Source organism: Dama dama, chromosome 9, assembly GCF_033118175.1.
Source record: "Dama dama isolate Ldn47 chromosome 9, ASM3311817v1, whole genome shotgun sequence".
Lineage (NCBI taxonomy): Eukaryota > Metazoa > Chordata > Mammalia > Artiodactyla > Cervidae > Dama > Dama dama.
This window is the reverse complement of record NC_083689.1, coordinates 65214275-65240069: the sequence shown is the minus strand read 5'-3', so window position 1 is coordinate 65240069 and position 25795 is coordinate 65214275. Positions and strand designations below refer to the sequence as shown.

At 44.4% G+C, this 25795-nt stretch overlaps 1 protein-coding gene across 2 annotated transcripts in view; it reads left to right on the top strand.

Annotated features, from left to right (window-relative positions):
- Positions 1 to 25795, top strand: part of GLRA1 (glycine receptor alpha 1) — an 89397-nt gene that overhangs the window by 62172 nt on the left and 1430 nt on the right. For both annotated transcript variants that reach the window (XM_061149463.1, XM_061149462.1), the window contains exons 4-8: positions 4590 to 4813; positions 7525 to 7607; positions 8925 to 9062; positions 11161 to 11375; positions 20225 to 20371. In XM_061149463.1, coding sequence (XP_061005446.1) covers positions 4590 to 4813; positions 7525 to 7607; positions 8925 to 9062; positions 11161 to 11375; positions 20225 to 20371 — 807 coding nt within the window. The remainder of the gene's footprint in view (positions 1 to 4589; positions 4814 to 7524; positions 7608 to 8924; positions 9063 to 11160; positions 11376 to 20224; positions 20372 to 25795) is intronic.

Below are 25795 nucleotides of genomic sequence, written 5' to 3'. Positions count from 1 at the left end.
GGTGGCACACAGGAAGCCTTCAATAAATGTTTGTTGAATGACAGACAGATGAATGAATGAGTTAATGCTCTACCTTGGTCTCACAAGCATGCAAGCTGCCCAGTTTCCAGAAATCAGGCCATCAGGGAATCTCAGAGGCGAGACTGGAGAGTGGATGCTAGAGCCTGCTGAGCCAGAGCTCTGGTAGCCCCTCCCTCTCGGACTTAAAAGATGGGCCACCTTGAGGGTCTGAGGACTAGAAGCCAACTACAGGAGGCAGGACCTGAGATTCTTGGGTGGAGAACTCCAATGCTGCTCCTCCTGCCCATGAACCTGAACATGGACGCCCAGCATGTTGAATACCAACCAACGTGAATGTACGGCCAAGTAAGCGAGACAGCATTTAGCTCTCAGTCAATTACAACAATTACATTGATCCCTTCTGAATGGCATTTCCCACTGCTGTTTACCAACCAGGGACAAGAAAATCAATTGATGCAGAGGGGAGGAGTCAGGCCACTGGGAGGAGATGAGTTGCGTATGGGTGTCAGACAGTCTCCACATCTCTTACCCTCTCTACTTATGCAGCATTTCATAATAAAACCCTACAGTTTTTGTTTTTCTTCTTTTAGGTAATGTATGTTTATATTTTTTGATAATCAACATGCATTACCTCTGTAATAAGAAAACTAAAGTATTTTTAAATATCAGTAATAAAATGCAACTATAATAATGTCCCTCCCTACTTAGAATTCTCTGAAGACTCCACTCACTGCGTGCCTCCTCCCACTCCTGCCCTGATTCATTCATTTGCTGTTCTTTCCAAGGCACGTGCTCTTGCTTTGCTTTCAGGCCATCACAGGGGCAGTTCCAACTGCCCTAAACACTTTTCCTTTTCGACTCTGCCATACTTGGTCTCACTTTAAATATCACATCTTCCTGGCACCTTCCCTGACCCCCACATCCAAACCTAGATGGAGAGTATGAACTCTGTATCTCCCAGTGACCTGTTTTAAGCCTCAGCAGAGCCCTGTCTCCGTGTGGTGTAAGCACCACACGGTAGGCTCTGGGACACCATACACATGTCTTTCTTGTTCTCAATGAATTTTCCAGTTCCTGGAACAGTACCTGGCACTTAGACACTCAGTTAAATGTCAGCGGAAAAAATAAAAGTAATAATCATTACCCATGACATTTGGAAGGGTTCTTGGAGACCATCTAGGAGCTCCCCTGATGGCTCAAAGGGTAAAGAATCTGCCTACAATGCAGGAGACCTGGGTTCATTCCTTGGGTCAGGAAGATCCCCTGGAGGAGGCAATGGCAACCCACTCCTGTATTCTTGCCTGAAGAATGCCATAGACAGAGGAGGCTGGTGGGCTACAGTCCATGGGGTCACAAAGACTCAGACATGACTGGCTGACCTTCACTCACTCACTCACTTAGAGACCACCTAGCCTAACTTTTTTTGTGAGTGGCTGTATCACCCAGCTTGAGAGATCTTAGTTTCTCAGCCAGGGTTTGAACCCAGGCGATGGTAGTAAGAATGTGAAATCTAAACCACTGGACTGTCAGGAAATCCCCTCCTAACTCCTTTTAACAGCAGGGCCCAGAGAAGTAAATTCAGATTCTAATCCCAGGTCTTCTGTGAACTGTTGTGTGACCTTGAAAAGAGTCTCAGTCTCTCCAGCCATAAAATGTGGAAAGCTCTTCATACTCCAACTTTTTCTAGCTATGTCCCTTCTCCTCCCCCGCCAGGTACACAGACTGGGTGGGTAGGTAGGATGGTACAAGAGAATTACAAGGTCAGGTCTATTGTCTCTAATTGTTTCCCATCAAGTTAAGGAGATAAGACACAGGGAGGAAGTGCTAAATTAAACATTTCTGGTGATTTGGTTTTACCAGAAAATCAGAAAAGGAAGAAATTAGGAAAGTCTGTGGGCATTAAGACCCCTACAGGAGATAAGGCTTAGGCTAAGCAGGCTGTAGGGATGAAAGAAAATGGTCCCCAGCAAAGAACTGGCCATCCACTGCCAGGGGACATAATCAACAAGTTCTCACTAGGAGGTTGGACTGATGTGGATTCAGACTCCAGCTTTGCCACTAACTAGGCTTCCCTGGTGACTCAGACAGTAAAAAAAAAAATCTGCCTGCAATGTAGGAGACGTGGGTTTGATCCCTGGGTTGGGAAGATTCCCTGGAGAAGAGCATGGCTACCCACTCCAGTATTCTTGCCTGGAGAATCCCATGGACAGAGGAGCCTGGCGTGCTGCAGTCCATGAGGTTGCAGAGTCGGACAGGAATGAGCGACTAACACTTTCACTTTCACACTTTCTGCTGCTTGCTAGCTGTGGGCCTTGGGCAAGCCTCTCAACCTTTCCAAACCTCAGTTTCCTTAAACTCACTGTGAGAATATGAACATCTAGCTTGCAGGGGTTTCGTAAGGATTAAATGTGTGTGACAGTATCTAGAACAGTGCCTGGTGCCTAACAGGCCGTTTTAAATGCCACTTTATTTTCCTCCTTCCAGCCACATAAACCATTTGACATGTCACTGGCAAGAACATCAGAAGTGCAGCTGGGGTTTGGGGACTTGAAGGCTTTTTCTGTCCAACCATTCATAGTCTGTATACTCTGACATGACTTGCCCAGTGCCTCATCCCTCTCTCTCTGTCACACACACACACGCACGCACACACATACACACTTCATGTAAAATCCACAGGACAAAAAGAGGCCATTTCTAATCCCTGATCAGATGGAACCAGATTGGGAGCTATCTATTACTGTCAGTAGGAAAAACAAAGCATCAACTTCCAGTCTGGTCTGAAGTTTTCCCTCCACCCTGGGACTTATAAGATATGAAATTATGAGGCCAAATGCCATTTTCTATGGGCCTGGAGGGAGAGGCTTCAATTAAATTATAGAACAATCCTATAAAATACCTTGGAACATTTTATGAAGCTGTTGATATTTCTATAGGCATACAGAATGAGGCATGAGCTGAGGGGGAAGTGGCGGAGTGAAGGTGAGGGCGGGAGAAGGGCTGTTTGCTTCAGTTCGTTGGTGCTGATGACAGACCAAGAGTGATTAGGATTTAGAGGCAGCCCCCCCAAAAGAAAACAGCACAACCTCCCTTATCCTGCACCTTCAGAGAAAAAGCAATAGCAGGTGCTTATGAGTGCTTAGCAAGAGATTATTACTTGAAGGAGAACATTTAATGTTGGACTTGAACTGAGGTTATAATATTCTAGGGAACTATAAACCCTCTTGGGAATCCAATAGAGAGAGCTAGACACTTCTTCCTAGGACAACACAAATACACCCTAACTTCTACTTGTGGTGGAATATTCATGGGCTGCAAGTTTACAATGCCTGTCTAACAAAATTTAAAACTTTTCTTAATGGAAATATTTCTTAACTTCATTACCCAATTTCCCACCATGGGGACCTATCCATGCCATGAATTGCTTCTCAGGATGTGAATACAAACTACATGGATTCTTTAAGTTCCTCTAGGATCCAACAAACAAATCCTCAGCTAGCAGTCAAGGCACCCAGGCTCCAAAATGGGCTCTGCCTTGCCTTTTCAGAGAGACACTGGCCAGTCTCAATTCTTTTTTGATTTCAGTTTCCCCATCTGGAGAAAAATATAAAGATGGAGAAGTGGGTAGTTTTGACTAGAACAGCAATTTCTAACCTACATTCTGTAGAAGACAAGTAGCATGCACAACATAAGAGTTCTATGGCCAAAACGAACCAGGGAAATACTGAATAGTCCATTCCCTTCTTGGAGATACACACAACTCCTTAGTATATTAAGGTCTCTGAGAAGTCCTGCAACAAAGAAATCTGATATATTTGGTTTAATCAAACATTTCCCTACTTGGTTTGATCATAGTCTTTTTTTCAGCAGAGTAACTACACTACAGTCCCATCAGAGAGTATTTAACTTAGCACTGGGTTTAAAACTCAGTAAGGTGTGTCATCTATTACTCCTCCCCAAACAAACAAATCGACACATGTTATAGAAGGTAATAGAAGGTGGCTACTAAAACAGAGTGGTATGAATTCTAAGACCAGCAGAACACTATAAAATTCCTCCACCTAATCTTTATTCACTTCTTGGGAATTGGGCAAAATAGTGTGACTGCTCAGGCATTAGCTTTTAGTCTTTCTGTTCTTTCAATCTGTCTAGAATAGTAACTCTCTAAGCTTAGTGGTCATGAGAATTACTGCACTGATGGGGTTGATAATCAAAGGGGGACTTTAACTTTATCTGTGATGTATTATTTCTCTTATATAACAAAAACTGATGCAAACATGACAAAATGTTAACAGGATGAAAACAGGTTAGGGTTAGTATGGATTTCCCTTTTTTTTTTTTTTTTTTTAGTTTTTCAAAAGAAAAATATCTAAATAATATCAGTTCAGAGTTGAATATACTTAATAGGGCATCCAGAGAATTATGACCCCCACATGAGATGCAGCTGCACTCTGATAACATCCTCCAGAATGGGCTTTGGGGAGCACTGACTGGAAGCACCCAGGCCCTCCACCATGTGACAATCCAGGGCCTAACTCTGAGTCTGCCTCCTTATCTCCTGGCTGTAGGACTACAGGGTCAACATCTTCCTGCGGCAGCAGTGGAATGACCCCCGGCTGGCCTACAATGAATACCCCGATGACTCTCTGGACTTGGACCCATCCATGTTGGACTCCATCTGGAAACCTGACCTGTTCTTTGCTAATGAGAAGGGGGCCCATTTCCATGAGATCACCACGGACAACAAACTGCTGAGGATCTCCCGGAACGGAAATGTCCTCTACAGCATCAGGTGAGTTCTGTCAGGCTCATCACCCGCTGCATCCTCAGAACATGCCTTCTGGGAGCAGACACCAAGAGGAGAGCCGAGCAGAGGTGAACAGGCCCTGACGACCCAATGCCTTTGCAGAACAGACAGAGCCTGCTCTGCCACTTATACTCAGCAAGAAAGAATCAAACACCATGGAAGCTTCTAGAAGTCCGTGGTTCATTATAACCAGGGGGGGCACCAAGGAAGCAGCCTAGAGAGGTAGGGTTAAAGCGAAGCCCCCAAGCTTCACCAGCATTTCAATAAAACAAGATGGGAAAAGAGTATTCAAAGTCAATGCCCACCCCAGGAATGTTTGGTTACTCAAGATAAATAAGTTCCAGAGAGTTGCTGTATATCAGTGTGCCTGTATACAGCAATACTGGACTGTACACTAAAACATGTATTAAGAGGGTAGATCTCATACATCTTTTAATGTAATTTTTTACATAATTTTTTAAAAAATAGCAGGAGTAAAGGCACAAAGTCTAAAAAAACCACAGCAACTTCAACATAAATGGCCAGCCAGGTGGACAGTGCTGTTCACAGGTATAAACCAGGGATGCTCCTGATTATAAAACTTTTCTATCCTCTATTCCTTGTACTGACTTTAAAAACCTGGGACTCTCTTTCCAGGTTGGGAGGTATCCTACAAACACTAGTTGGGGTCAAACCTTCAGAATTTTCTGCCACACTCTGCACCCCCATCCCACCTAATTCCCAGTCTCCAAGGCATGGAGGGAAGAACCAATGTCCATATAATATTCTTACTATGCGTCATTCCCTGAGAAGTTACCCACTAGGCTGGGACTTTCCACGTATGATTTCTAATCCTCCCAACAACTCTATGAAGCAGGTTTTGTTATACCTATTTTGCAGATTAGACATGTGAGGATCTGAAAGTTTAAGCAACTTGCCAGAGTTCCCACAGCTATTTAGTAGCAGAATCTAGATTCTACTATGTTAGTGTGGATCTAATGCCCACTCTGAGCCTAGAAAAACATTCAACAGGCACTCAAGTATTGGATGAACATATGTCTATTTCAAAGAGCTTAAAGGAGCACTGGTCCTAAATGCCTCCCCGTCCCTAACAGTTCCTCAGGGGAATATATCTTTTTAATTCTAATAGGAGACGAGCTTTAAGTGTTCAGGCCCGTAGGAGAGGCCGCACAGGCCCTAATCCCCAAGTGTGACTTGACTCAAAGTCTCCAGAGAGCAGTCAGGGTAGGAGGGGGACTCAAGGACCTCAGGAGGGAAAGGAGGCACTGCAGGAGGGCAGACTGGGAGGAATCAGGGGCCAACATGGCCTTGCTCACTTGCTGCCCACCCCACCCCATGCACATCCAGACTGGAAGAGTGACAGGCTCAGGATGGCCACCAAGGCCCTGCTGGCTAGGGATTTGCTGCAGCCAGGCTAGTTTCACATCTCCGGGAAGCTAAGCCCCAGTGCAGCATGACAGAAGGATAAATCAGCAGAAAGTGATGTTCCAAGGTCATTCAACTTCAGGAAATTAACCCAGTGTGACAGTTGCCCCACTTTAGAGCTTTTATCTGCAGAAATTCAACTGCATGACCTTTCCCTTCCCCCTCCTCCTCCCACTCCCTCTTTTCCCTCTTCTTTCCCTCCTCACTTCTGCCTTGTGCTTAAAGGGCCCGCATCCACAGCCATGGGTAAAAGTTGGAGGGGGGCATTCACCCAGGGCTGTGTGCCTCACCATGTGGGGCCAAGGTGCCAGCAGCTAAGCCCCACGTGACCACCAGTTAGGGGTCTTTGGGCATTGAGGTTGGCTTTTCAGGACAGCAGTGCTAGAAAGCCCATCAGCAAATATATGAGTTCAAAATCCAAAGGCCAGGAGCAACAGTTTTGAATCCTGGCTGAGCCATCAGCTTGCTGTGTGAACTGACATGTGCCCCTCCCTAGCCTCCTCTGCACCCCGGTTTTCTCACCTGTCAAACGCGGGAGTTGGCCTGCTGACTGAAGTCTGTTTGGCCTCCACTGGTCTTTCTTCTCCATTCCCTGCAGCAGGGGCTCGGGAGTTGGCAGAGCCCTTCAAGCTGAAGCCTTGCATCTCAGCTGAGCTGCAGACCTTGGATTCTGCTAAGGGAACTCCCTATGCTTGAGACTGCAGCCTCTGCCAGGGTTGAAGAACCCAAAATCAACAGCTAGCCCAAAAGCCTGGGGCAACCACCGCTTCCCAGCTGAGCCCAACAGGAGCCAGCAGATGGGAATCAGCTGTGTTTGGACACTGAGCAGGCAGGGGGCCTCTTGGAAATCACCTTTGATGAGTGTGTGAAGGGAGGAGCCAAGAACCACCTACACACCTGCTCCAGATGCACCTGGGGATGCCTAAGGCCTGGTAGTGCTCAGTTTAAAAGTCAGGCTCTGTCCGTACCCAAGAGCTCTGCATAAGAGTAAGGATGTGGGCCTCCAGGCCTCAGGCAACTTGCTAAAGGCAGGTTTCTAGAAGCCAGATAGACACCAAAGAAGCCCAGAAGTTCCACTGACTCTGTGTAACTGGAGGCAACCTCCTTTCTCTCTCTGATGTGGAAACATGCATATATTACTTCAATAAACACTTAGTTCCCTGACCTCCTCGCCCTATCCTAGATAACTAATTTGCCGGTAGTAACTAGCATGGACGCACAACTTCTCTGGTCTGTGGATCCAGCATCATTCCATTGCTTTCTCTTCCCAGAATCACCCTGACATTGGCCTGCCCCATGGACTTGAAGAATTTCCCCATGGATGTCCAGACGTGCATTATGCAACTGGAAAGCTGTGAGTCCCTTGCATGAGGCCTCTATTAAAAAAAAAATCAGATCCTCCTTTACCCATGGGACCAGCAGAAATCCCCACACACCTGCTCCTAACCCCTGGACCCTGGGAGATTACTGTGCTATGTGCTGTGTTTGGTTGCTCAGTCATGTCTAGCTCTTTGCAACCCCATGGACTGTAGCCCACCAGGCCCGTCTGTCCATGGAGATTCTCCAGGCAAGAAAACAGGAGTGAGTTGCCATACTCTAACAGTCCAAAATACCAGAGGAGGGGCTTTGCTGTTGGAAAGTGCATTAGAAATATAACTTCCCTTACACTGTCTGACTCTAGAGCCAGCAGCATTCTGCAAAGAGGCACTATTCTGTGTCCTCTGTGAACATGCTCACCAGGAATAGAGAAGTAATAGCTTAAATAAGTCAGAGTCCTTAAACTCCTAGAGTCGCTCACTCCAGCAGGGGAGAGAGATGTCTGTCCACACAAATAATTCTAACGCAGAGTAGCAAGTGGTAAGTGTGTGGCTAGATGTGCAAAATGCTGTGGCCTCAAGGCAGAAAGGGCACTTCCTTCTGATTGGGAAGGAGACAGGATACAGAGAAGGCTTTATGGAGGAGATCACAGGTGAACCAAGATTTTAACCAACGGGGTAGCTCACTTACTTGATTGGAAACACAGAAACCAATCTGATGAATTTAAAGACTGGAATTAAGTGGAAGGGCATAGGGGTTCAAACTCCTCACAGATTTGAAGGAGAAGCTAAAGTACAAGAACCAGGGAAGAGTGTTTAGGCCACAGGAACTAACAGACCATTCCCTGGAGCACCACCTCTGAGGAGAGTCAGCACCAGCCAGCCCCCAACTTGCTGTCACTTTACTCAAGAGTCAAGATTCTGGGGCAGAGAGTCTGATTGGCCTAAATGAGTCACCATCTTGACTTTGTCCCCCAACTGATAGCCCCACCATGACATAACAATACATACAGTTATTCCCCAGGGGCTGGGGGGGACGTGCTTGCAAGGATGGTGCACAGGCAAAAAATAGCAGGGGTCAGCTGAACTTGACAACAGAACTGAGAGCTGGGATGCTAAGGTGGGATGCTGGGAGGAGCAAGAGAGGTAACAGGGTTGTGACGTAAACACAAGTAATTAAACCAGCTTTAACCTCCCATGGGAGGAGGAGGGTGGGAAATAAAGCAATATAGTCTCATGAGTTCCATTGAGGGTCTGATGCCTCTTTACCCCTAACCCTAAACACCCCTGACTTCAATAAGCTTCAAATAAGAGCTTCCAGGTGGTGACTTCTCCTTCTTCTGATCCCATCCCAGTTGGATACACCATGAATGACCTCATCTTTGAGTGGCAGGAGCAGGGGGCTGTGCAGGTGGCAGACGGACTAACCCTACCCCAGTTTATCCTGAAAGAGGAGAAGGACTTGAGATACTGCACCAAGCATTATAACACAGGTAGGTACAAGGGGCCACCCTCCTCAGGTCCCACCCTACTGCAGCAGGGCCAGAGCTCATCACAAACAGTCATGCCATCACTGTTTCAGTGGGTCTTGTGAGGTACCCATGGTGGGTCTAGTTCTATATTTACTACCCAAAGGTTAAGGGAATGTCCCTTGAAGCCAAAAGTGGCTCCCACAGTTTCCTCTTGAAGTCCTGGGGCAAATAACTTGAGCTTGGACCACAGCTCATGACAAGGGGAACTGGGAGATACAGTCTTTCTTCCAGGTAGCAGTGTGCTCAGCTCAGGACAGAACCTAAGGCAGAAGGGAGAGCTGGAGTGGGAGGACATCTAGCAGTGTCACAGAGGGGCTGGCATTTCTCAGAGGGCAAGAGCAGACGATGTTCCCACTAGATCTCGGGAGGGAGCTGCGAGCCGGTGCTGAGGATTAGTAAGCAGTGACGTTGGAAAGGGTCTCCTAGAGTGTGAGCTATGAGGGGAGAGGGGAGAAGCCCACTCTCTATCTCAGCTCTCTACCTTCCACGCCTAGCCCAGGCTTTGCGGGAAGATTGAACACATGAATGAACTGCAGCAGGACCAAGACTGGCTTCGCCTGCCCTGTTTCAGGCGGGGAAGGAGCTTATGGCACATTGCGGACAAAAGGCAGCCAGTCAGTATGCCCGCTGTGTGGGGGGGGCAGGGGGCCTGCCGTCTGAACGCAGCCCAGTGAAGTGGGGGCTCATGATAGGCTGTGACAGGGGCCAAGGAGAGGAGGAGAAGAGGGCGAGGAGTTGAGGGAAACCACTGTGTGTTCTGATGCAAGTGGAAGGCCCAGAAAAAAGCAGGGAGCCTGGGTTCTGCTCTGTTTAGGACAAGTATCCCTTTCCAGTGACCTTGGAGATAGATATCCTAGAAACTTCAAAAATACTCTCTTCCCTGGGAAGCTGAGACTCAGAGAGAGAGCAGGCCAGTCATCCCTCAGTCTCCAAAGGAATTTGGTTCCAGGCCCCTCAAATTACCAATATCCAGGGATGCTCAAGGCCATGGTCAGCCCTCCTCACTGGAGGACGCAGGGCCTATGGGTCCAGAGAGCCAGTGAGTCCCCAGGTATCAAATAATCACAGCCGACTCTCATACACCACAGCACTTTTCTCATTCATTATCTCAGTGGCCCTTCATTACCCACATTTAAGTAAGAGCTGAGTTCCGGGTTAGTTCTGTGGATTCAGTGAGAAAAGACTGGCAAGGCCCTAACCACACGGAAGGTGCAGTCCAGGGAACTGTACAAAATTCCCCTGGCAACTGTGTGTCAGTGGACTGGAGCCGAGACCCCACCAGGGGACGGCCCGGCCCAGTTCAAGGGACACACAGACTGGGAGATGAGCTCTCCGCAGGCTGGTGCAGAGGACAGAGAAAGAAAGAGAGAGAGGTCGACTTGCCTATTCAGTGTACTATGCCTTAAAGAATCCGATGCTCACGTGAACAGAGCTGAAGGGACATGGGGAAAAAAGAGGCGCTCTGTCTGGGGGAGATGTCACCATTAAACTGCCATACAGGAGAGGCAAGATTCCTTGGCAGGTTGTGGGGTGGAAGAAGAGCATTCCAGGCAAAGGGATTACCAGGCTCAAAAGCTCAGAAGTGTGAATGTTCAGAGGATGTTCAAGGCAAGGGCTAGAGTGTAGGGGTCATGGGTGAGGTGAAGAAAGAAGGGAAATGGGGTGGAAACAGGCTGCACTGTGAAGGGCAGACTACAGAGGCTGAACTTCTCCCTGTAGGTATTAAATAATCACATGATGAGGCTGATGGCGAGTGACATTCTGAGCACTAATGGTTTGTGAGGGCTGTGCTAAGGTCTTTTCTCATTTTACCATCTCATTTACCACTGCAGTAAACATGAGTAGCCATGTGCGGTTGGTATTATTATTATTTATCATCATCATCATCATCCCCGATTTACCATAGATGAGTAAACTGAGACACAGAAGGATTCAAACGCTCCCCCAAGGACACGGCTAGTGTGAGGCTGGACCAGGATTCCAGCCGAGGCTGTTCTGACCTCAGAGCCTTGTTCCTATCCACTAGGCCACTTTGCCTTCCCACTCTAATTTCCTGCAGGCAAATTCACCTGCATCGAAGCCCGGTTCCACCTGGAGCGACAGATGGGCTACTACCTAATCCAGATGTACATCCCCAGCCTGCTCATCGTTATCCTCTCATGGATTTCCTTCTGGATCAACATGGATGCTGCCCCTGCCCGTGTGGGCCTGGGCATCACCACTGTGCTCACCATGACCACCCAGAGCTCTGGCTCTCGAGCATCCCTGCCCAAGGTAAGTCTCACTGCCCAAGAGCACAGAACACCCGGATAGACCTGGAGGACACACGTCTCCCTTCCCTGCCTGAGATCAGGCATGCACAAGGAATTAGGCACTATTTCTTGATCCTCTAAACTCAGCAGGATCCAGCATTCAGATCCACAGAAACCTTTCCTCCAGAACATTTCCTGTATAGAACATTATGTTCTATACAGTTGCCAGATAACCACATTTTGTTCCATTCTCCACCAACACTAGACACGTATTCTGCTTCATCTGCTATTAACACTCAACTCCACTTCCTTCAGCCACTTCACAGTAGTGCTAAGGACAATGTTCCACTCCTTTCACCACCAATGGCACTTTGTGTCTGGGGTCTTCAAGACCACACCATGTACAAAGATTCATAGGACTCAGAGACTCAACAAATGGTTGAACTCACAGCTAAGATTCCTTAGAGTGATTAGGATACACATTATCCTTAATCCATAGATTAAGGATACACAGCTAGATGATAAGAGAAAAAGACACAGGCAGAGTCTAGAGGGATCCATGTGCAAGCTTCCTCACTCTCTCCATCCCAAGAGGGACCACACAGAGTTCACTCTCACCACAGCAGCAAAAACACAGCTATATGTGTGACAAGATTCTGCCCAGAGAGACAGAGAAATTGTTTTGAGATTCATTTAAGATTCAATATTAAAGGTTTTTATTAGGTGCTGGTCACACAAGTACCCTCTGCCCACCACATCCCCAAATTCCAGACTCCAAAGAGGAAAGCAGGTGCTCAGCTTAAACCACACTGTTTATACCAGTGGTCAAAACATGGTGGGGCACCCTTATCAGTTAGGGAAAGTGGAAATATGACCAAAATCCAAGTTCTAGATGTCAACCAAGGGCCAACCTTGCCAGCAGTTCCTTCATAAGATAGCAGTCCAGTGCCTGCTTTGTTGTACTCTTTTCTGCAGTACCTCAGTCTGATTCTGAAATTTTTTTTTCATTTATTTTTATTAGTTGGAGGCTAATTACTTTACAATATTGTAGTAGTTTTTGTCATACATTGACATGAATCAGCCATGGATTTACATGTATTCCCCATCCCGATCCCCCCTCCCACCTCCCTCTCTACCCGATTCCTCTGGGTCTTCCCAGTGCACCAGGCCCGAGCACTTGTCTCATGCATCCAACCTGGGCTGGTGATCTGTTTCACCATAGATAATATATATGTTTCATCACAGCACTGTTTATAATAGCCAGGACATGGAAGCAACTTAGATGCCCATCAGCAGATGAATGGATAAGGAAGCTGTGGTACATATACACCATGGAATATTACTCAGCCATTAAAAAGAATTCATTTGAATCAGTTCTAATGAGATGGATGAAGCTGGAGCCCATTATACAGAGTGAAGTAAGCCAGAAAGATAAAGACCAATACAGTATACTAACGCATATATATGGAATTTAGAAAGATGGTAATGATAACCCTATATGCAAAACAGAAAAAGAGACACAGATGTACAGAACAGACCTTTGGACTCTATGGGAGAAGGCGAGGGTGGGATGTTTTGATTCTGAAATTTCTAATGTTAAACACCACCTTCTGTTCAGTCAGTTCAGTTCAGTTCAGTCGCTCAGTCGTGTCTGACTCTTTGCAACCCCATGAATCGCAGCACACCAGGCCTCCCTGTCCATCACAAACTCCCGGAGTTTACTCAAACCCATGTCCATCGAGTCAGTGATGCCATCCAACCGTCTCATCCTCTGTCGTCCCCTTCTCCTCCTACCCCCAATCCCTCCCAGCATCAGGGTCTTTTCCAATGAGTCAACTCTTCCCATGAGGTGGCCAAAGTACTGGAGTCTCAGCTTCAGCATCAGTCCTTCCAATGAACACCCAGGACTGATCTCCTTTAGGATGGACTGGTTGGATCTCCTTGCAGTTCAAGGGACTCTCAAGAGTCTTCTCCAACACCACAGTTCAAAAGCATCAATTTTTCAGCGCTCAGCTTTCTTCACAGTCCTTACATTCTCTATTAACTCTTGAAGCATGTTCTGCTCTGTTCACTATTAACACTCAGCACCTTTCACTCCACACACTGCTAATGCCAGATACACGTTCTGCTCCACGCACTCTGTGCTAGACCCAGCATTCTGTTCCATTCTTCTCACACCAGACACAGCAATCCTCTGCATTCATACCAACACCAGACACTAATCCTCCTCCAGTCAACTTGACAATCAATGCAACACTATTCCTTTCACTGTTAACACTAGACCTCACATTCTGTTTAATTCACATTTAACACTAGATGGAGTGTCCCACGTCATTTACTATTAATGCCAGATGCCACACGCTCCTCCGCTCACCCACACTTGAGGTAAGAGCGCTCGGCTCCATTCACTACGAGCACTCGATGCCTCAATCAGCTTGACTCTCCTGTATCGAGTGCTAGGTGCTGTTTTCCACTACGTTCGCTACAGTCATTGGAGCCACTTTCCACATTCCTCAACACCAGACCCAACGTGTGTGTGTTAAGTCGCTCACTTGTGTCCAATTCTTTGCAACCCCATGGATTGTAGCCTCCCAGGCTTCTCTGTCCATAGGATTCTCCTGGGAAGGATACTGGAGAGGATTGCGTTCCCTTTTCCAGAGGATCTTCCTGAACCAGGGATCGAACTCTGGTCTCCTGCATTGAAGGCAGATTCTTTACCATTTGAGCTATAGGGAAGACCCAACATGGTGCTCTGCTATTAATGCCAGACACCAACCATACCCTGCCCCCTTCAGCCTTATGCTAAATGCAACATTCTGCACCATGTGCAATGAATACGGCACTTCACTTTCTGTTCTGATGCAGAAAAGTTGGAAGAATAAGCAACGAATACCTAGTAGCCTTCACCTCAATTCCAGTTATCATTTTCCACGTTGTCTTTATCTTTCTCTCTAGGTAAGCAGGTAGACAGATGCGATTTTTACTGAATCATTCAAAGGTTACAGACAGCATGACAGTTCACCTCTAAATAAGGACTAAGGATCACTTGATATTATCACATCTAAGAAATTAACACTAATATAACAATATTACTGAATTAGAAATAATTCCATAATTTCATCTATAAAGAATCTTTAAATATTCCCAATGGTCCAAAAACTGTCATTAGTAGACATGGTGAGGGATCCAATCAAAGATCCAATAAAGATCCACATTGCATACAGTTTACTCTTTTAATCTAGAAGAGTCTCCCCACTGTTTTTTTTTTTTTCTTGTTTTTCATGACACTGACTATTCCATTAACTTTTAATGTGAGCCACGACATTCTACTCCAATTGTCATCTATGCTAGACACCACTCTCTCCTCTATATCCTCACAAGAAAACTCAAACAATCTGCCCTTTGTACCATTAATGCTAGACTTTGCATTCTGCTACATTTACTATAAAAGCTTGAAACAAACCTTCTGTTTACTGTTACCAGCTGACAGCACATTCTGCTCTGCTCATTTGCAACAGCAGGAGGAATATCCTGCCTCCTCTTCCTTATGTTAGGCTCAACATGCTGCTCCTCTCTCTATGAATAGTCTACCCCACAGTCCCCTTCATTTATACTGACTCTAGACTCAACATTCTGTTCCATTCATTGTTTCACTGGCCTTGAGAGTGGGCTCCGTTTGCTAATAACACTCAACCTGACATTCTTGCCTCTTTCAAAGCATAAAATTCAGTGGCATTTAGTATATTTACAAAGTTGTATACCCTCTCAGCAGTGTCTAATTCCAGAACATCTTCATCACCCCACAGAGAACCCCCCATATTCATCAACAGTCACTCCTTGTTCTCCCCTCCTACCAGCCTCTGACAACCACTCATCTACTTTCCACCTCTATGAATTTGCCTATCCTAGATGTTTCACCTAAGAGGAATCACACAATATTTGTGTCTTTATGACTGGCTTCTTTCTTTCTTTCTTTTTTTTTTTTTTTTCATTTATTTTTATTAGTTGGAGGCTAATTACTTTACAATATTGTAGTGGGTTTTGTCATACATTGACATGAATCAGCCATGGATTTACATGTATTCCCCATCCCGATCCACCCTCCCACCTCCCTCTCTACCCAATCCCTCTGGGTCTTCCCAGTGCACCAGGCCCGAGCACTTGTCTCATGCATCCAACCTGGGCTGGTGATCTGTTTCACTATAGATAATATACATGTTTCGATGGCTTCTTTCATTTAGCATAATATTTTCAAGGTTTACATATGTTATAGAACGTATCACTAGTTCATTTCTTTTTATGGATGTGTGATATTCTGTTGCATGTATAGATCACAATTCGTTTATCTATTTATCAGTTGATGGACATCTGGGTTATTTCCATGTTTGCCTGTTTTTAAATAATGCTGCTGTGAACAAGCATTTCCTATGTATAAGTTTTTGTGCAGACATATATTTTCAACTCTTAAAGATATATTATTATATGGTACATTATAGGCATTATATTAATATATACTATATATTATATATAAGTTATAGGTATATTATATACTCAACTTTTCGAGGAATGCCAAATTATTTTCCAAAGTGGCTATACCACTACTGACAAGGTTCCATTTTCTCCACATCCTCATTAATGTTTGTTATTCTATCTCTTTGATTATAAATATCTCAATAGATGCGAAGTGCTATCTCATCGTAGTTTTGATTTGAGTTTTCCTAATAACTAATAATGTTTAGCATCTTTTCATGTGCTTATTCACCATTTTTATATCTTCTATGGAGAATCTATTCAAATCTTTTACCCATTCTTTAATTGGGGCATTTCTCTTTTTATTGTTGTAATAGTTCTTTGTGTATTATGGATTTTAAACTCTTAAGAACATGACTTGCATATATTTTCTCCCATTCTACAGGTTTTCAACATTGATTGAAAATGTTCCTTATGCACAAAAGTTTGTAACTTTGAGGAAATTAATTTAAATTTTCTATTGTTGTTTGTACTTTTGGTATCATACTTAAGAAACTAGTGCCTAATCCAAGATCATAAAGATTTACACATACATTTTTTCTAAGAATTTCATGCGCTGTGCTTAGTCGCTCAGTCTTGTCCAACTCTTTGCAACCCCAAGGACAGTAGCCTGCCAGGAAGCTCCTCTGTCCATGGAATTCTCCAGGCAAGAATACTGGAGTGGGACGCCATGCCCTCCTCCAGGGGTCTTCCCAACCCAGGGATCAAACACAGGTCTCCTGCATTGCAGGCATATTCTTTACCATCTGAGAGTTACACAGTTTAGCTCTAAATATAGTGTTTCAATCTATTTTGTTTATTTTTCATATGAAACGAGGGAGGGATATCATTCTTTTGTATGTGGATATCTAGTTATCCCAGCACTGTTTGTTAAAAAGATTATTCTTTCCATCCATTGAATTTATATCCGTCTCAAAAGACAACTGGCCATAGGCTTTGACTAAGTAAACCCAAAAATATGGGTTTACTTCTGGACTTTCAATTCTATCCCATTGATATATACATATATACACACACACACACAAATTTATCTTTATGTCAGCATCATACTCTTGAGTATCATAGCTTTATAGTAAGTTTAGAAGTTGAGGAGTGTGAGTCCCCCACCTTTGTTCTTTTTAAAGATTGTTTCACCCATTTTGGGTCCTTAGCATTTCCATATGAACATGAATATAAAATTTTAAGATCAGCTTGTCAATTTCTGCAGCAACAATAAAAACAAATTTTAGTTTTAAATGCATTGAGTCTGTATAGGAACTTGGGGAGTATTGACATCTTAACAATATTAGGTCTTCCAATCCATGAACACAGGACATCTTCCCATTTATTTAGATCATCTTTAATTTCACTCCACTGTTCTCTAGACCCCACGGTTTCTAACAAGAAATCAGCTGTTAATCTTATTGAGTATACCTTGTACATGATGAATTATTTCTCTTTCTTCTCTTAAGATTCTTTTTCTTTGGCTTCATACAGTTTGATTATGGTGTGTCTAGGTGTGGATCTCTTTGAGTTTATCTTGCTTGGGGTACATTTAGCTTCTTTGATGTGTACATTAGTGTTTTTAATCAAATTTGGGGAAATATTGGCTATTTGTTCAGAAATTCTTTCTGCCTTTTTCTCTCTCTCTCTCTCCTTCAGAAATACCCATCAAACACAGGTTAGTGCACTTCATGATTCCCCACATGTTTCTGAGGCTCTATTCATTGTTCTTCATTCTGTTCCTCAGACAGGATAACCTCAAGTTCACTGATTCTTTCTTCTGTCCACTCAGATATGTTCTTAATTCTCTCCAGTGGAAGTTTCAGTTCATTTATTTTACTTTTTAACTCTAGAATTTCTATTTGGTTCTTTTTTGTAGCTTCTCATGCTCTACTTAGTGAGACTTCATTCCCATACTTTTCTTTAGCTGGGTAGCCAAGGTATTTTTGGTTCTTTGAACATATTAAAAATATAACTGATTTAAAGTCTTTGTGTATTAAGTCCAATATCTGGGCACAACTTTTTTTGACAACGTTTTCTCCTTTGTATGGGCCTGACTTAATCAATTCAGGCTTCTATAACAAAGTACCATAAACGGGGTGGCTTACAAACAACGTAAGTTTGTCTCACAGTTCTGGAGGCTGGAAATCTGAGACCAGGATGCCAGGGTAGTCTGGTTCTGGTGAGGATCCTCTTCCAGTTACAAACTGCTGACTTACTGTTGTATCCTCACATGGCAGAAAGAGAGTAAGCTAGCTCTCTGGACTCTTTCTATAAAGGCACTATTCGCATTCATGAAGGCTCCACTCTCATAACCTGATTACTTCCCAGTGATCTCATCTCCAAATACCATCATATTGGGATTAGATTTCAACATATGACTTTTGGGAGGACATAAACATTCAGTACATTGCATTTGCCATGCTTTCTTATTTCTTGATAGGTCTTAAATCTTTTTGATAAAAATTATACGTTTACATAGTATAATATGGCATATCACTGAGCCAAGTGGTTTAAAACTTTGCTGTAGCCTTTACTTTCTGCTTATTCAGAGTTGACAGCTAAGAGCCTTCTCAAGTCACCCTGGACACGCACATAGGCCTAAAAATGCACATTGGTTTCCAGGAATATATCATAGTTTTATGGACAGCTCATTCCCCAAATTTTCCTTTTATTCTTTTTGATCAACCAATTGTTTGCCTCAACTGTTACCAACTGCCTGAGGCTGATGTAATGTTCAACACTTGCCAGTGATTGTTTTCAACAAATGCCCTCAAGGAAAAAGCTGCTCACAATTGGGATAGCTCCAAGTCAGGTCAAATAAAGACAGCCTTGTGAGTGGTCTCTTTCAGAGAACCATAAAACAGGTCAAATAACAATTCCCTGAGAATATAGCTTTAAAGAAGCTCCTACTCTCTTCTGCCCCATCCAGTGGCTGTCAGGATACTGGTGTTCACTGTGCCTGAAGGCTGTTGCTTTACAAGACTAGCACCGAGCCACACATGAGAGGATGGGAATAGGGCAACTTAAAACATCACAAAGGAAATAAAAACATACATCCACAGAAAAACTTAAGTTCATAGCAGCAGCATTCCTAATAAGAGCCAAAAGGTAGAAGCAATCCAGATGTCCTTAACTGATGAATGGATCAATGATATGTGTTATATCCATACAGAGTACTATTATTTGGCCATAAAAAAGTACAGATGTACAGAACAGACTTTGGGACTCTGGGAGAAGGCGAGGGTGGGATGTTCTGAGAGAATAGCATTGAAATAAGTATACTATCAAGGGTGAAACAGATCACCAGCCCAGGTTGGATGCATGAGACCAGTGCTCAGGGCTGGTGCACTGGGAAGACCCAGAGGGATGGGATGGGGAGGGAGGCGGGAGGAGAAACACATGTAAATCCATGGCTGATTCATGTCAATGTATGGCAAAAACCACTACAATATTGTAAAGTAATTAGCCTCCAACTAATAATAAATGAAAAAAATAAAATAAAAATATTAAAAAAATAAAATACTGACATATACTAGGATACAGATGAATATTGAAAACATTATGCTAAGTGAAAGGCCACATATTGTATGATTCCATTCACATAAAATGTCCATGATTGGAGGAAGAGAATTTGGGGAGTAAGGAAATGATAGATAAAAGGTAGTAGGTTTCTTTTTGAGGCGATGAAAATGTTCTAAAATTGACTATGATGATGACTATATATAATTGTGAAGATATAAAATCATTTATTTCTATACTTTAAATGTGTATGATACATGAATTATATCTCAATAAAGCTGGGTTATTTTTAATGCCATGAAGCCTGCTGTTCTTACGGGGATTCAACTGATTTTCCCAAACAAATGTTTACAGGATTGCTGTTAGACTTTGATTCATTAACAGAGTTTGGAGAAAAGTTGGTTCTGACCATTTTTTATAGAGTCCTCACTGCTTTTTTGTGGGGGGAGAGTTTTTGAAGATCTCGCTCTGCCATTCTCACTAACATCCTCCACTTACTTTTACCATTAGGTAAAAATTCTCCTATCACCTTCAGTCTGAACACCACATTGTATTCCATCAATGACAGAATGATGGACACACCAACACCAACCCCCTTCTCTTTAGGGCTCTTCTAAGCACCATGTTCTTTTTTTCTCAATATTCTGTCCAGGCTTCTTGGTGAATTTCTCATCTGTTTCCTTCTGTACCCTCCATCCTAATATTCCAGCTGAGAGGAAACAACAGAAGATGATGGGGAAGGGGGTTTCTAAGGAGCAGAAAACATTCCTCCGTACTCAATTTTTCTCTCTGTTCTCTCCTCATCTTCCTGTGTTCTTCCCCCCACCTCCACCCCAGGTATCGTACGTGAAAGCCATCGACATTTGGATGGCCGTGTGCCTGCTCTTCGTGTTCTCAGCCCTGCTTGAGTACGCCGCCGTCAACTTTGTGTCTCGGCAGCACAAAGAGCTGCTCCGATTCAGGAGGAAGCGAAGACATCACAAGGTAGGCCTTTGGCTCAGTGCTGGTGGTAAACAAAAGAGCTCTGTGCAAGCTTGTCTTATGATACTTGTTCTGCTGTACCATTCTCAGTGGATAAAGCATGCACAAAATACAGATCAAAGTCCTAGTTTCTCCTCCCATAAATAAAGCCCTGATTGGGTTTATGGGCACTCATTCTTCTAACACTAATAACACTAATTATCAGGTTACACTTGAAGACAGAATTGATGGAGCAAACACTGATGGGGCCAAGATAGAAACTAGCTATAAAACCAAAGCATGGAAGGCGGTGGGATGTTTGCTGGTGTTTTCTATAAGAGTGGGCCGCATTGTTTCAATGGGCCTGATTCCAGAAGCGATTGGTATCACAGAACATGAGATCTCAGAGTAGAATGTTGTTTCCGGGCCTTTGTTTCCTACCTTCAAGAAGAGGCAAGTTGCAAGGTCTTCCCCTGGAGTGAATTCTCTTCCCTTATGAGAGACAGAATAAAAAAATACTTGAAATTAAATATTAAAGTAGTCATTTAAAATATGCAAATAATACCAAGTTTATCTTGTCATTGCTGCTGCTGCTAAGTCGCTTCAGTCATGTCTGTGCGACCCCCATAGATGGCAGCCCACCCGGCTCCTCTGTCCCTGGGATTCTCCAGGCAAGAATACTGGAGTGGATTGCCATTTCCTTCTCCGTATCTTGTCATTAGGGTTATGAAAATAAAATAGTACATTACTATATACTTGAAAAGTTTGAGTCCTAATGAAGAAAGGCAGTTAAAAAACAAAGAAATACTTGGCAGGGACTTCTTTGCCAGTCCAGTGGCTAAGACTCCATACTTCTATTGCAGGGGGCCAGGGTTCAACACCCAGTCAGGGAACTAAGATCCCATATGCTTAAGATTCCACAAGCTGTGTGGTGCAGCAAAAAACAAAACAAAACAAAAAAACCTGGCAGACCACCTCTGAAAAGTCACCAAACTCTATTAACTCTGTGGGAGCAAAGTGGCTCCATACTCAAGTCTGTAGCCACTTCCCCAGGAGAACTTTCTCCTAGGAATCAGACGACTTGCTTTTCTCTCCAGTCTCATCTTCATGTCACTTTTTCCCTTGCTCTCTGAGCACCATCCACACTGGCTTTCTTCATAGTTCCTCAAACACACACACACAGGACTTCAGGTGTCTTGTTCTGTCCACCCAGGTTGGCTCTTCCAGTGGACTGGTGGCTCTTCCAGCGCACTTTGCTTGGTATGAACCTGCTTATTTTCCATTTCTCAGCTGTGGCATCTTTCCCTGATACCCAGGTCAAGGTGCAGGCCCTGTATTGAGGTGCTGATGCCAGGCTGTTAAGTGTGATCCGGCAGGTTGTATCCTAGGGCCCCAGCCAAGGAAGCACTCTTCTCTTAGATCCTGCCCTGGCGTGGACTGTATCAGCCAGAGAAAGTGATCCCACTTCAGACTCCCAGAGTAGGCGGTGCCACTCGTCTGACATGCACAAAGACACTTTATGTCAGCCAAGACAATACTCAGTTTCTTTCCTTCTAGACGCAAGTTATAATTACACATTCAATCAGGAGTTTGTTCCACGGGCACCATCCACTGAATGGTTAAGTTCCATCAGGTCAGGGACCATATCTACTCTTGCTCAGTACTACTGATACAGCCCTGGTGTTTACAAGACCTGATAGATAGTCAACGTGGAATAGGAATTTGCTTAACAAATGGAAAAAGGGATAAAAAAAAAAAAAAAAAAAACTAATGGAATAAAAAAAGGAGACCCTGCAGTCTGAGAGACTGCCCGGGAGCTTTTCCAGCTATAGATGAGGGCAACCAAGAACTCAAACACTGGCCACACCACACAACCAGGCCCTACCTGCTTTAGACTGACCTACTGAAAGCAGCTGTCTACCCAGTTACAAGTGCTGGGACAAAGGACTCTGCCCTTTGAGTTCTCTTTGCTATATGATTTTCAGCTAGCCTCTTCTAGGGACCAGCATTCGCGTCTGTAAAATGGACACAATGGTGGACTGGTGAAAGATGAAATCAGATCCCAACATAGCTTTAAGTTATGCTCCTGCCACACAAGTACCAGGAATTAAAATGATTCCAAAGGCACACATTTCCCTCAGTATGTTTCTTAAACATCAGCAATCTGATTCGATTAACTTCTAGCAGTTTACCACAGGCGGCAGGCAGACGTTCCGAGACAGAGGCTGTCCATGGGAGTTAGGATAAAAGCTGCACTGGAAGAGGGAAGCAAGCATTGTGGATGCAGCCAGACAGACAGGACTTTGAAAGATCCTGGTTTTAGTCTTTCCATTACTGTCCATCAGACACCTAGCCTCCGATTCTTATCAAAATCTAAGCAAGAAACTGACCAAACACAGCTATCTCTGGGATTTACTGCTATTTTCCCTTTTCCCCGACCAGGGGTTAGCAGCTTTCTGCATTTCCCTCTGCAAAAAGAATGTCAATAATTTATCACAGAGATGCTTACAGGGGAAGACTATGTCCAAAATACTTGGCTGGTACCAGGTCACTAGACTGTGCCCTGCATAGCTCCAGCAGGCATTATGTGCATGGACTAAAATGTGAATGCAGCCCCTTGCAGATATGTAACATTGTGGGACCTACAGTATTTGCAAAGGCTGCCTCCACCCTTGCCAAATGCCTACCAGTATTACCTATTAGAGAAAACGAAAACTTTGTCTCTAGCCAGGTAAAATGTGAATAAGGCCACTGTGCAGATTTGATCAGATTCCTCTGCTGGGTCCCTTCCTCATTCTCTCACAGCATGTTGGTGCTGGAAGAGCTCTCAGAGAGGGTCCCATCCACTCCTCCTGTGCAGATGATGACAAAGAGGAGGTGCAAGTGACCAGGATCTTGGAGGCACTGATGGGAAAGACACGGAGGCCTCCCAAGACCCATGGCTGATCTCAAAAAACACTGACCACACACCGCCAGCTGCTTATCTGTTCATCAGTGCCTCCATCCTGAAGCAGATAAAAATAGTCCTGCGTTTATTAGATCTTAAATAGGAACTAAGATTTACCCCAAGGCAGAGGTCAAAAACTAGTAGCTAGGTCAGATTCACCATGCAAATATCTTTAAGTTCACCAGCAGTATCTTAAAACTCTGGAATGAAGTGCCAGCATTTCAAATCACACTTCCAGCTTCACTCAAAACATCACAGCCCCTGGTCCCTCTGGATTCACATCCCACATGGTACAGGCTCACTGCAAACGCCTTTAGGTGAGGAACGCAATCCGCCACCCCAGTTCACTTCATCACTGTCTCTCCGGCCTGGCCCCTGGTTTGCATCTGAATAGTGTGACCTTGTGCCTACAGGCTCTGAACTTGGCACAGATGTCAGAAACAAGACGCAGAATCGGGCTCACCATAAAAAACCGCTTCCTTTGGAGTAAGGCCCTGTGGATGTGGCTTGTAGGCTGGCCGTATATTAGCTTGGGCTGCAGAAACCTCCCTTTAGCAGAAAGTTTGCAGAGAGGGTTTTATGCCCCAGATGGTGAGTGAAGAGGAACTAGCCACATGCCTGAGTTTCTCTGAGCCCATGATCTTGGCCGGGCTCCTCGACTCCCACCACCCTCCCATGTTACCTCATTTGCTGGGCAAAAACCATCTGGTCCTCGAATTCCCCAGCCAGCCTCATTAGTCAGATTATTAGGAAATCTCTGTGAGCCCGACTGGGCAGGCACACTACCAACCTCCCTGGCTTCGATCGGATTTCCCCTGTTCCAGTCCCGCGCAGCTCCAGATGCAGTTGGGCTTTCGTTGCCTGCCATCTGCTGGCTCGAATAGGAATAGCAGGCTTTGTCCAGTTATTTCTAGGGAATTGCCTTTCTCCTGGATACAATGTAAAATTGATCACCTTCTAACCAGATGAGGCCTCCACACACCCATCCCCTCCCCTCTCATGTTTAACTAATGAAGAAGGCAGAAAATAATTTGCCCAAAGCAAAACAGAAAGTTAATTTTGAGTCTCCGCCTGAATAACTAGAGCCCAACGAAAAAACATTTTCAAGCACACCCTCCTCCCACCCGCCCCACTGTATTGCTACAGTGAGCAGATGTATATTGATAGATGAGATTGTCAAACCCAGCCCTGCTCCCAGGCACAGGGTCCAGTCACTTGGCCAGCTTCCCCCAGTCCTCTCCTCAGTGCTGGCACAAACCCTCTACTGTTGCCCTCCCCACAGAAAAATACTGGTTGAGACCCATTTGCCAGGTACTGGAGCCCACCTTCTTATCCTCACTCCTGCAGTGAGGGTGTTGGACCAGATTCACTAATTCATGAAAGATGTCTTGAGCATTCATATGTCAAATCCTCCAGGTGCTAGGAATGCAACGCCATTTTATTTATTTATTTTTTAAGAAAACAAGATGTTTATTTATTGTATTTATCTGGAAAACAAGACACTAAAGATAAACTTATCAAAAACAAGTCTTATGAACAGGCATTTTAAATGTTTAATATTGGACTAACACAATAATAAAACACCTGTGAAATTTTGAACATTGTTGTTCTGGATACAAAAGGTCTAATTTAGTTTAAATAAGATCTGAAACACCTTTATGAAACTTATTTTGCTCAATGGGTATGATATTAAAGTTATGTATATATGGAAGTGAAGTGAAAGCTACTCAGCTGCTCTTTTTGACCCCATGAACTATAGCCCACCCGGCTCCTATATCCATGGGATTTCCCAAGCAAGAATAGAATACTGGAGTGGGTTGCTGTTTCCTTCTCCTACACCATTTTAATTTAAATTAATTTTTTAAAAAAGGAAGCTGGGACAGACTGGATAGACAAGTAAACCATTTGGTCAGCAAACATTTGCAGAGTTTTGAGCTCCTTCTCAGGAAATATATTCCTATGTCTAGTGTTGAGGGTGCAGTGAACATGATACACTTTGCCTTCGCCTTCATAGAGCTTACACTTTAATGAGAGAGACAGACATCAGTCAAGGAAAACAATGTGATAAGAGATTTTAAAAAGGAAAAGCAGGAAATCCTGATGTATGGATCACACATCAGGGACATTGAGCCTAACCTCAGGTTCAGGGAAGGTGTCTGAGTAGGAATTAGTTCAGGGAAAGAAGGGGCTGGAAGCAGGGGACGGATTGGGAGAGACAGACTCAGCAGAGAGAACCACCTGCGCAGAGTGCAAGGGGAGTGTGGCACTTCCCCATAGATGGGAACACCGCAGGGCAGCGGGAGCACAGAAAGTCAAGCGGAGCAGACACAGACGGGCCAACCAGGTCACCCAAGGCCTTGTCACCACGTAAAGCTTTTAATTATCCCCAAGTCAGTGGCAGCCTATTAAGAGAGCTCTAAGCAAAGGATGACGGATAAGATCCTTGTCATACAACCCAGAGGGGTGGCAGGGTTGGCAGAGATGGGAGGCCGAAGGGAAAT